The sequence below is a fragment of the Oncorhynchus mykiss genome, chromosome Y (assembly GCF_013265735.2).
Source record: "Oncorhynchus mykiss isolate Arlee chromosome Y, USDA_OmykA_1.1, whole genome shotgun sequence".
Classification (NCBI taxonomy): Eukaryota; Metazoa; Chordata; class Actinopteri; order Salmoniformes; family Salmonidae; genus Oncorhynchus; species Oncorhynchus mykiss.
This window is the reverse complement of record NC_048593.1, coordinates 20,013,185-20,025,912: the sequence shown is the minus strand read 5'-3', so window position 1 is coordinate 20,025,912 and position 12,728 is coordinate 20,013,185. Positions and strand designations below refer to the sequence as shown.

Below are 12,728 nucleotides of genomic sequence, written 5' to 3'. Positions count from 1 at the left end.
TTGACGGGATGGAACGTCACTTTCAAGCGACGATTACTGCTTTGTTCCGGACACGGCAACAACCTCGGTCACACCCACATCGTAAGATAGTTTAGGTTTTAATATTGTATTTGTATGCTATTTATTTGCAGATTATGGCAAAGTCAAAAGACTTAAAAGTGTTTTTGGAATCGTCTCTGAACGAGATTTTTAAAGCCACAGTAAGTGACATATTGGAGTCAGTGGACCAAACGTTGTCTGAGTACAAGGGCAAAATACAAAGAATTGAAAGTGAGAATGAGGATCTTAAACGAAGGCTGCACGAACAAGACAATACGGATTCGATCGTAAAGGGTACGTACACAATGCAGTTGGCTTCAAAATAATAATCGCCAGTGCAGCTATCGTTAGTTGCAGCTGTCCTTTGTTGTCCCATTTTGAGGTACATGCTGCCAAGATGGCCACCGAGCCTAGCTGACCCCTCTCTGTTGCATGTTTTACATGTCGTTTCCAAACACTCATTGTAACCATGGACAACAGTTGTTGTCAGTGGTACTTTCAGACTAGCTTTCGACGTTGGAACTTGTAGTAGATAGTAATCCCCTGACTTTGTTGGACATTTTTTACATTTAACATGTATTTGTTGTTGCCCAGACCCTGAAAGTAACCAGGACGTCGTTCACCTCCCAGACTTATCAAGGAAGACATGTTCCAGCCGTTCATCTGTCAGCCAATCCCATAAGCCAATCAAAACACAGGGTGATGAGAGGAGGAGCTCCAGGAGACAGCACAAGGGCAAGATACCTCAGAGCAGAGGGTCTGTCTCCATTATGGATCCAGCAGCTCAGCAGGAACCAGAATGCCTCAAAAACATCCCAGACACTGCGGTTTCCACCCTAATTTTCAAAAACATAAAGACAGAACCTGATATGGAGGATGACTATGCTATAGACCTCTCAAAACCACCATCTCCTCTCAACCTGGCATCTAAGCAAATTAAGATGGAGAGTGCTGAGTTGAGCTATATCATTCCTGAAGAGTATGATGAACATTTTCAGTCACCACTGGACACAGATGTGGACTCTAGAGACAGCGACAGTGATGTCAAAGTCACCATAGTGTCTGACATTCACATGGAGATGGGAGACGATGAGGGTGGCCATTTTGTTGAATCGGAGGGAAGGCTGTGTCACAATGATACTGGTGAGTCTGAGCCAGAAGAAGATCCTTTCTTGGCATACTACCCTGACACGGGAACTGACCCTGCTAGGACGACAGGGGAGGACATTTTACCAACTCTGAACTCTCACGCTACAGAGCCCTCTAAAAACACACAAGGCTTCTACAACTGCACCCAGTGTGAGAAGACATTTAGTCGAGTGAGCTCCCTCAACATTCACATGAGGAATCATAGTGGCGAGAAGGCCCACTGCTGCAACTACTGTGGCAAACGCTTTGGCCGGGCAGACCTGCTCAAGTCCCACAAGCGCACTCACACAGGAGAGAGACCGTTCAGCTGCAACCTCTGTGGGAAGAACTACAGTCACCCGGGCCAGCTCAGAATACACAAGCGTGTTCATACGGGAGAGAGACCGTACTGCTGCCCACATTGTGGGAAGCGCTTCAGTGAACACAACCAGCTTAAAGTCCACTTACGAACTCACACAGGAGAGAGGCCATACAGTTGCACTGTCTGCGCCAAAACATTTAGCAACGCAGGTAACCTGAGAATACATCAGAGAATACACACGGGGGAAAAGCCTTACTGCTGTGTACAGTGTGGCAAGAGGTTCAATGGTATGGGGGACCTCAAAACACATTACAGGATTCATACAGGGGAGAGGCCGTACCACTGTGACCTGTGTGAGAAGACCTTCAGCCAGGCAGGCCACCTCACCATACACAAGCGGATGCACACGGGAGAGAAACCATACACGTGCTCAGAGTGTGGTAAAAGCTTCAGCGTGGCGAGCAGCCTCAAGCTGCACCTGAGGACTCATACAGGGGAGAAACTCTTCAGCTGCTCTTACTGTGGGAAGAGCTTCAGTAGGTCTGGCCATCTGAAGAGACACGAACAGGTCCACACCAAGGAGAAGGTCTACACCTGTGACCAGTGTGGGAAGACCTACACCGACCAGTCATCCCTCAAAAAGCACCAGAAGACTCATGGAGATGAGGAGATGAGGACTGAGGATATTGAGGGCAGTACCAGTGGGACTGATGTTCCCCATAACCTGGAAATAAAGATTGAGGACTAAGACTGTCATATTACTGTATGTGTTACATTGCAATATATATGGATATTTAATGTTGATGTATCAGTACAGTGTTGGAGAAAGACTGTATGCTGAATTTCATGAGAACTCAAGTTTAGATTTGTCCCAAGTAGTAGGACAGCAAACTGCTTTTAGTGGATGTAGCCCAAGAGCTAGTCTTTGCCAGTATTAAACTATGGTAATAATTGTAATTTGTGGTAGTCTTTCTATGTATATAGTGGTAATGTTGTTTCCTAACACTGTACATAGCTTTTAAGTCATATTCTCTAAGAAAATTTAGATTTTCTTAAAAAGAATGTCATGCATTTTAGTGTAAATAATGAAATTCACCCAAATTGGTTGCAATGGCCTTTACCTAGAGACAAGCTAGATCATTTAATCTATGAACATGCCGTTCATTTTCACAATTAATGGTTTTAAACAAATCAACACGTTACACTAGAATATTGCATTCTTTTGGTAAGAATGATGCCAAACTTTGAAAACTATTTATTATTCAAAGTGTAATTAAAGGAATAATCCACCCAAAACCACGCATTCTTTTCATTTACAGTGTTAAATAACACTATGTGAACAATATTTTTTCCGAACAAATGTTTCATTTTAGTGTTATAAGGTTGATAGCAACACGAAATCCGCAATGCTCTCTCTATTGGCGATTTAGCAAACGTAGCTACACAGTAATACCGAAGACAATATCAGCATGTAAAGTGGGTAGTTAGCTGTAAAATCGCCTGAACAAATTGTAGGAGTCTACAATCTCACCATGTTCAACCTGCAGATTGATGTGGAGTCTAGCATTCGCAACTGCATATACAGTGCCTTGCGAAAGTATTCGGCCCCCTTGAACTTTGCGACCTTTTGCCACATTTCAGGCTTCAAACATAAAGATATAAAACTGTATTTTTTTGTGAAGAATCAACAACAAGTGGGACACAATCATGAAGTGGAACGACATTTATTGGATATTTCAAACTTTTTTAACAAATCAAAAACTGAAAAATTGGGCGTGCAAAATGATTCAGCCCCCTTAAGTTAATACTTTGTAGCGCCACCTTTTGCTACGATTACAGCTGTAAGTCGCTGGGGGTATGTCTCTATCAGTTTTGCACATCGAGAGACTGACATTTTTTCCCATTCCTCCTTGCAAAACAGCTCGAGCTCAGTGAGGTTGGATGGAGAGCATTTGTGAACAGCAGTTTTCAGTTCTTTCCACAGATTCTCGATTGGATTCAGGTCTGGACTTTGACTTGGCCATTCTAACACCTGGATATGTTTATTTTTGAACCATTCCATTGTAGATTTTGCTTTATGTTTTGGATTATTGTCTTGTTGGAAGACAAATCTCCGTCCCAGTCTCAGGTCTTTTGCAGACTCCATCAGGTTTTCTTCCAGAATGGTCCTGTATTTGGCTCCATCCATCTTCCCATCAATTTTAACCATCTTCCCTGTCCCTGCTGAAGAAAAGCAGGCCCAAACCATGATGCTGCCACCACCATGTTTGACAGTGGGGATGGTGTGTTCAGCTGTGTTGCTTTTACGCCAAACATAACGTTTTGCATTGTTGCCAAAAAGTTCAATTTTGGTTTCATCTGACCAGAGCACCTTCTTCCACATGTTTGGTGTGTCTCCCAGGTGGCTTGTGGCAAACTTTAAACGACACTTTTTATGGATATCTTTAAGAAATGGCTTTCTTCTTGCCACTCTTCCATAAAGGCCAGATTTGTGCAATATACGACTGATTGTTGTCCTATGGACAGAGTCTCCCACCTCAGCTGTAGATCTCTGCAGTTCATCCAGAGTGATCATGGGCCTCTTGGCTGCATCTCTGATCAGTCTTCTCCTTATATGAGCTGAAAGTTTAGAGGGACGGCCAGGTCTTGGTAGATTTGCAGTGGTCTGATACTCCTTCCATTTCAATATTATCGCTTGCACAGTGCTCCTTGGAATGTTTAAAGCTTGGGAAAATCTTTTTGTATCCAAATCCGGCTTTAAACTTCTTCACAACAGTATCTCGGACCTGCCTGGTGTGTTCCTTGTTCTTCATGATGCTCTCTGCGCATTTAACGGACCTCTGAGACTATCACAGTGCAGGTGCATTTATACGGAGACTTGATTACACACAGGTGGATTGTATTTATCATCATTAGTCATTTAGGTCAACATTGGATCATTCAGAGATCCTCACTGAACTTCTGGAGAGAGTTTGCTGCACTGAAAGTAAAGGGGCTGAATAATTTTGCACGCCCAATTTTTCAGTTATTGATTTGTTAAAAAAGTTTGAAATATCCAATAAATGTCATTCCACTTCATGATTGTGTCCCACTTGTTGTTGATTCTTCACAAAAAAATACAGTTTTATATCTTTATGTTTGAAGCCTGAAATGTGGCAAAAGGTCGCAAAGTTCAAGGGGGCCGAATACTTTCGCAAGGCACTGTATACTTTTGCGGAGATGGGAAACTTCCATACTATGTCAATGGGCCGCGCGGGGCATTTTGGGTGATTCTGGGACAAGGAGCACACTGGTATTTCACCCAATAAATATGGGAGTTTATCAAAATTGTATTTGTTTTTTAGAATTCTTTGTGGATCTGTGTAATCTGAGGGAAATATGTGCCTCTAATATGGTCAACAATTTGGCAGGAGGCTAGGAAGTGCAGCACAGTTTCTACCTCATTTTGTGGGCCTGTCTTCTCTTGAGAGCCATGTCTGCCTATGGCGACCTTTCTCAATAGTAAGGCTATGCTCCTTAATTTTGGGTCAGTCACTGACTGTGGTCAGGTATTCTGCCACTGTGTGCTCTCTGTTTAGGGCCAAATAGCATTCTAGTTTGCACAGTTTTTTGTTAATTCTTTCCAGTGTGTCAAGTAATTATATTTTTGTTTTCTCATGATTTGGTTGTCTAATTGTTAATTGTGTTGCTGTCCTAGGGCTCTGTGTGGTCTGTTTGTGAACAGAGCCCAGGACCAGCTTGCTTAGGGGACTCTTCTCCAGGTTCATCTCTCTGTAGGTGATGGCTTTGTTATGGAAGGTTTGGAAATCGCTTCCTTTTAGGTGGTTGTAAATTTAACTGCTCATTTCTGGATTTTGATAATTAGCCGGTATCTGCTTAATTCTGCTCTGCGTGCATTATTAGTTTTTTTACGTTGTACACAATATATTTTTGCAGAATTCTGCATGCTGAGTCTCAATTTGGTGTTTGTCCCATTTTGTGAATTCTTTGTTGGTGAGCGTACCCCAGACCTCACAACCATAAAGGGCAATGGGTTCTATAACCGAGTGAAGTATTTTAAGCCAAATCCTAATTGGTATGTTGAATTTTATGTTCCGTTTGATGGCATAGAAGGCCCTTCTTGCCTTGTCTCTCAGATCGTTCAAATCTTTGTGGAAGTTACTTGTGGCGCTGATGTTTAGGCTGAGGTATGTATCGTTTTTTGTGTGCTCTAGGGCAACGGTATCTAGATGGAATTTGTATTTGTGGTCCTCTATGGCAATGCATCCTGGATGAAAGAGGCAGACAAATAAGACAAATGTGCTAGACCCTCCATTAAATTACAAATTTCTCAAGGAATGAATATCACACAAAAAATGCTCAATGGCTCATTCGAGAGAAGACATCCGCCTGAGTTATGACATCGGCCAGTACTGAAAACTGACATGTGTGATAGACGTTTTCACGATTTAAAAGTCATTACTATTAACATCCAGTGCTAGTGAGAGACTTTATCACTGTGCTGCATCATACCGGCTGAATTTCTGCCTGCTTGAATGCCAATAGCTCAGATACACATGAAAATATGAAATTACAGGTACAATATCCATTTAAATTAATATATTCAGTTTATATAACATTTACCAGTGAGCTGCCACTCAAAAGAAAAACAAAACACACAGAGAGTTTAAGTAATAATACATTCAGTATAAACAGAAAAATAAAAAAATGAAGTGGGCCTCCACCCCCAACCTTCCATTCCATTCTCCCAACCCCACCCAGCCAACATGTCTCCATCCACCCCCACTAGCAACTAGGGTTCAATTATGTGTTTCTTTCTACAATGTTATATTTACATATTTTTCATTCTGACACCAGCATTCAAATCAGTTGGTATACAGACACAAGCAAAAGCATAATCCACTCAGACATAGTATAGTATGTGTTAATAACTTTTTATTAAATAGCTTTGATACAACAGCAATAACATATGCAAAGACATTGGCATACAAAGACATTAGCCTACATATCAAAATAACAGAGTATGGTCAACATTTTATTGCATTTATTTGCTTGACAGGTCTATTTCCTCAAATGCATTTCCATCCCCGCATATGACATACAGTATGAAGTTAGTAAATTATATATTTTTTTAATGCAAATGTTGTTTCACCTTAAATCTGAGAGATGTTCTACTGGCAGTCTACCTACATTTTGTGTCTTCATCAGTACCTTACATTCAGTCCGTTTTAGACCAAAACATATTCACACCCTAATAACCAGTATGTGTGTTGAGGAATCATCCTGAGTTGGCTGTATTTCCAGTACAGCAGGAGCCAGGTTTCTGTGGTAATATATTGTCTTTGAACAGGTAAAACACAGTCTGGATGCTGCTGCTGATGTTCCTGAAGCAAAAGACAATGTGGTGGATGTAGCAGCAGAATACATGCAGGGAGAAGTAGTGCTGGAATGGGAACAGAGCCACGGGAGGGAAGTAGTTCAAAAAAATTATTGCCAAGGTGAGAAGGACCATCTTAAAGGCTCTGACGGGGTGCATCTCGTGGCGGCCCAGCCCAAACTGCCTCAGGGCCCACAGGATGGCGACGTTACAGAATAACATGAAGGCAAATGCCACCAGGATCTTGAATGTGAAGACCTTCTCAAAGTTCATGATGTTGCCCACGCACTTGGCGGTAGCATAGGCCAGCATGAAGAGCCCAGTGGCGGCGCTCCTTGAGCTCTGTGAAGGTGATCGGGTGGAGCACGGCCATGTAGCGATCCAGACAGACGCAGGAGAAGAAGTCCTTGACGCCGTAGAAGTAGCGCAGCATGTATCAGGTGCTGCTGGTGGTCCGGTAGAGGACGTTGGCAACCTCCAGAGTGGGGTTGAGGCGGAAGAAGGTGTCCAGGATGGCAAGGTGCATTACGAAGATGTCTGAGGTGGTAGAGTCGCTCTTGTTCTTGTGCAGGGCCACCATCCTGGATCCCCAGGAACATGTTGATGAACTGCAGCGCCAGGTAGAAGAGGAGAACGGCTGGCATGTCTTCAGACTGCCCATACACACCCCTATGCTGCAGTTTAATGGTTTGTGGGAGATTTAAGAGCAAGGATGAATTGATGTAGAACTAGGATGAGTTGAAGCACTCCAAGATGACTGGACTAGTAGGAGACTCAGTGGACACCAAACAGGTCAAGGAGGACTCTATAGACAAACAAAGAATAAAACTGTCAGATTTGGCACAACATCTCTAACAGCTAGTTGGACACTTTGACATATCATGACATTGATCATGATTTGTAATAAAACAACATATCCCGTTAGCATCTTCCTTTTCCTCTTGTCACTGAACTTCAACATGACTTAACATCTGCCTTAAGAAATAAATCTGCTTACTTGATTCCAGAATAGAGTTGTCTGATATTGAATAATTCCTCTTGCCACGTGTTTTTAATACACTGTTTAAACGTAAACTGGGAGTGCATTCCGTTTTAGTTCATGTGCACATAATAAGGACTGAAACTTGCCATGACACCTGTTTGCAGATGCCTGTAATGTAGAGTATATGCAAAGTAAACATGCAGTATGTATTCTCTTTGTTTCCTATGATATATGCTGACATGATAAAGGTAAACTGTGCAGGCAAGATTGAATCTAAAACAAGTGTAACTTATCTTGGTGTGTCCCTAGATCAATCCCTTTCTGGAGACTTAAAATCTAAAATGGCAACAAAAAAATATTATTTTTTTTTATAGCGTAACACTAGATATTTTTACATCAAAGTTAAGAAACTGCTTGTCTCAACCTTGATTCATTGTCATTTTGATTATGCCTGCTCTGCTTGGTATAGTGGGCTATCAAAAAAGCTGAAAAAGAGAATGCAGGTAATGCATAATAATGTTATCAGGTATATGCTGAACCACTAGGACCCACATAGTGGTACAGGAGTTCTGGGAGGTGGGCTTGTTGCCTTTGGAGTCCAGAGTGGACCAATTTAATCATATATCTTAAATGATCGTGCCCCAGGTTATATGGAAAACTACAATGATATGGTCTATAATCATCACAATACCAGAGCTAGTGTTATGTCTCGTTAAATCCCAAGAGTAAACAGTACTGCGAGGAGCATGGTTTTCTATACAGGCATTTGTCTATGGAATAATGTAGGTGCACATATTCTTGAGGTGACAGACAGTGACACATTCAATGCTGCCTTGCACACTCTTGCCTTCATCTAGCTGATCTAGTGTGTAAATATTAGTACAGTTGCAATTGAGAGTTTCTATTGGACAAATTTAGGTATGTTTATCCCGGTTTTGTTCCTTTTGCTTCCGTTTAAGAAACATGTTTCAACAGAATACACCCCTGATCATGCGTAAACACAGTTCACTAATAGCAGCCACGTTGTATTCCTTTTCGCATCTATCCGCTCTCCTCCTCTCACCTTTCCCCTTCACTTGTGGACTTCAATGCACAACACATCAGCTGTATGTGACCAGGCAAAAAACTTTCCAAGCTAAAGCATATCATAACCGCTACACACAGCCTACATCTTTGTCACCATATTAGCTAAAGTAATGTCCTAGTCAACATAGCTAATATAACTAACACGTTAGTCAAACCACTACAATCATGCAGTAATGTTAGTGTACAGTCAGAAAGCAGTTTAGCACTTACACCGGTGTGCCCTGGTGGCAATAAATTAGTAAAACCAAAACCTTACCTTGAATTGGAAGAATTCCAGTGTTGTGTTGGATAGTCATAGCCAGATAGCTAACATAGCATCCCTCTGTTTGAGCAAGGTGTTTGAGTAGGCTAAACTAGCTATCTGCATTTGCTAGTTAAGTAAGTGAAACTAAAAATGAAAAAATGAATTTGTTAACTGTTGAACTATTTAATTTCTTCCAAAATGAAGGAGAAGCAAGAGTTCCTTTTTTTTTGTCTTTCTCTCTCTTTGAGTCAGCTACTCACCATATTTTATGCACTGCAGTGCTAGCTAGCTGTAGCTTATGCTTTCAGTACTAGATTAATTCTCTGATCCTTTGACTGGGTGGACAACATGTCACCCAGTTGGAGGACGTCCTCCGGGAGTTGTCATAGTTACTGTTTAAGTTTATGGAAGGGGGTGAGAACCATGAGCCTCCTAGGTTTTGTATTAAAGTCAGTGTACCCAGAGGAGGATGGAATGCTGTTGAGGCTACTGTAGACCTTCATTGCAAAACAGTTTATTTTAAACACATTATTTGGTGACGTGACTATATTTAGTATAGTTTTATCTAAAAAGGACAACTTTTGTATGTTCTTTTTTTAAAAGAAATTCACTGTGGAGGATGGCCCTCCCCTTCCTCCTCCGAGGAGCCTCCACTGAGCTCAACCTCATGGCAAAATGTATAAAATAGCACAAAAAAATCTATATTCTCTGTGTGTAGAATGGCATGAGATTAGCTATAAAACTGCACATTTTCCTCTCTGCCCCATAGCAATATGTGTGGAATTGCAGGAAATTACTCTACATGACCAAATGTATGTGGACACCTGCTCATCGAACGTCTTATTCCAAGATCATGGGCATTAATATGGAGTTGGTCCCCCTTTTGCTGCTATAACAGCCTCCACTCTTCTGGGAGGCTTTCCACTAGATGTTAGAACATTGCTGTGGGGACTTGCTTCCATTCAGCCACAAGAGCATTAGTGAGGTCGGGCACTGATGTTGGGCATTCCAGTTCATCCCAAAGGTGTTCAATGGGGTTGAGATCAGGGCTCTGTGCAGGTCACACACTGATCTCGACAAACAATTTCTGTATTGCTTCGCTTTGTGCACAGGGCATTGTCATGCTGAAACAGGAAAGGGCCTACCCCAAACTGTTGCCACAAAGTTGGAAGCACAGAATCGTCTAGAATGTCATTGTATGATGTAGGGTTAAAAGTTTCCTTCACTGGAATTAAGGGGCCTAGCTTGAACCATGAAAAACAGCCCCGGACCATTATTCTTCCTCCACAAAACTTTACAGTTGGCACTATGCATTGGGGCAGGTAGAGTTCTCCTGGCACCCGGCAAACCCAGATTTGTCTGTCAGACTGCCAGATGGTGAAGTGTGATTCATCACTCCAAAGAACACGGTTCCACTGCTCCAGAGTCCAATGGCGGCGAGCTTTACACCACTCCAGTCGACGCTTGGCATTGCGCATGGGGATCTTAAGCTTGCGTGTGGCTGCTCGGCCGTGGAAACCCATTTCATGAAGTTCCTGAAAAACAGTAATTGTGCTGACGTTTCTTCCAGGGGCAGTTTGGAACTAGGTAGTGAGTGTTGCAACAATGAAAGATGATTTGTACGCGCTACGCGCTTCTGCACTACGCTTCTCTGAGCTTGTGTGGCCTACCACTTTGTAGCTGAGCTGTTGTGTTGTGGAAATTCTTACACACATGTCGTGGAAATTACCACCAGGGGCACTCAAAGTCAATCTTATATTAATCATCTTTTATTATTTGCGCGCTGGAGAGGTTCCAACCAACTCAATGCACCATAGTACACATGTCAATCAGGAGCTCTGCTGGGGCAGTCCCAGCAGTTGTCTGTGTACAGCCGTATATAAGACAAGTTATATTTGCATGATTTAGCATAATGAATTCATCATTACCGTTTTTGTTTAATTCATGTGACTGACCAATACTGGTTCATAACATTTGACAGACCAATATCTCACGAGGCTTCTTCACTCCAAGCTGAGACCTTGAAACTGAGATATCTTTCGGTTCTCAAAACAAAGGTCAAGGCGTACTGCCACATTGCAGCTACTGATAGTGAGGATTCCTTCAGTCAGTCACTTATATGAGCACAGAAAACGGTTATTAGAAAAGCACATGAATAGAACACAACTTCACTTCACAATAACAGCACTTACATTTAAGCGGGGAAGCTCTAGCAGGGCAGAAATTTGACAAACTGACTTGTTGGAAAGGTGGCATCCTTTGATGGGGCGGCAGGATAGCCTAGTGGTTAGAGCGTTAGAGCAGCAACTGGAAGGTTGCAAGTTCAAATCCCTGAGCTGACAAGGTACAAATCTGTCGTTCTGCCACTGTTCCTAGGCCGTCATTGAAAATAAGAATTTGTTCTTAACTGACTTGCCTAGTTAAATAAAGGTAAAAAATAAAATAAATTCTATGGAGATTGCATGTCTGTGTGCTCGATTTTATACACCTGTCAGCAACGGGTGTGGCTGAAATAGCAGAATTCACTCATTTGAAGGGGTGTCCACATACTTCTGTATATGTAGTGTAGCTTTATATATATACTGTATTTTCTCTCAGCCTCATGGCAAAATGTGTTGAATGAGATTAGCTATAAAACTACAAATGTTTTATCTTTATTTTTTTACTGAGGTATGCCACTGTTGTCGAGACACAGCCTACGTGGTGTCTTTGGTCTGTTCTCTGTACAGATGGCAAGAAGATCCCTAATACTCTGAATGTCAGAACCTGATCTCATAAAGAGGTTGTTTGACCTCTCACATCACAGAGCTCAGAGTGTTCTTTCTTCATTTTCATTCCATTATGAAGGAACAGAAAGGAAGATGAATAAAGACATCGACACAAGTGAAGGAAACCTTTTTCAATTACAAATTGGAATTAGATTACACTTCACTGTGACATCAGATATGGCTTGTTGTCTTTAGAATATATGACTACGCTTCTCATACAGTGAAAGTCAATCAACACAGCTAGATCCAGTCCAGAGGGAGTCACCTTATTTGTTCACTAATTTGTATGTCTGATTTGTTTGAGCAAACATGGTTATTGAAATCTATCCACACACACATCTGTATAACTTTGAGTGTTTTATCTTGGTTATAATGGTTACAATTCCCCACAGAATCTGTCGAAACAACCCAGGTTCTTTCATTGTGTGACTGAATCCAAGGTTGTGTTTACATTAGTGCTATGCTCACACAGGACATATTTTGCTCATATAAGGCAAGATTCCCAGATGCTTGCCACATTCAGCCCTGGGCTCTGAGCACCACCTCCAGCCACAAGACAAGGGTTCTGTTTTTACAACTGCAGACATAAGATCAAACCAAAGTTCATTTAAATGTCTCAATTCAAATGTCATGTACATTTGAATTATACCATTCTGATTTAGGTACGTGTCATTTCCTTGTCATTTCACTTATGCGTTTCAGGAAACTTTCTTTAGATTACCAATTTGGCTGAAAACGCCAGCAATGAAACTGATAGGTTAAAAGGAGATGCCATTCAGTTG

At 41.8% G+C, this 12,728-nt stretch overlaps 1 protein-coding gene across 1 annotated transcript; it reads left to right on the top strand.

Annotated features, from left to right (window-relative positions):
• Positions 1-4: 4 nt before the first annotated feature.
• On the top strand, positions 5-2,785 carry LOC110509785 (zinc finger protein 260). Its single transcript, XM_021590891.2, has 2 exons — positions 5-333; positions 634-2,785. The coding sequence occupies exons 1-2, from the start codon at positions 135-137 to the stop codon at positions 2,235-2,237; spliced, it is 1,803 nt and encodes a 600-aa protein (XP_021446566.2). The 5' UTR covers positions 5-134; the 3' UTR covers positions 2,238-2,785.
• The last annotated feature ends 9,943 nt before the right edge of the window (positions 2,786-12,728 follow it).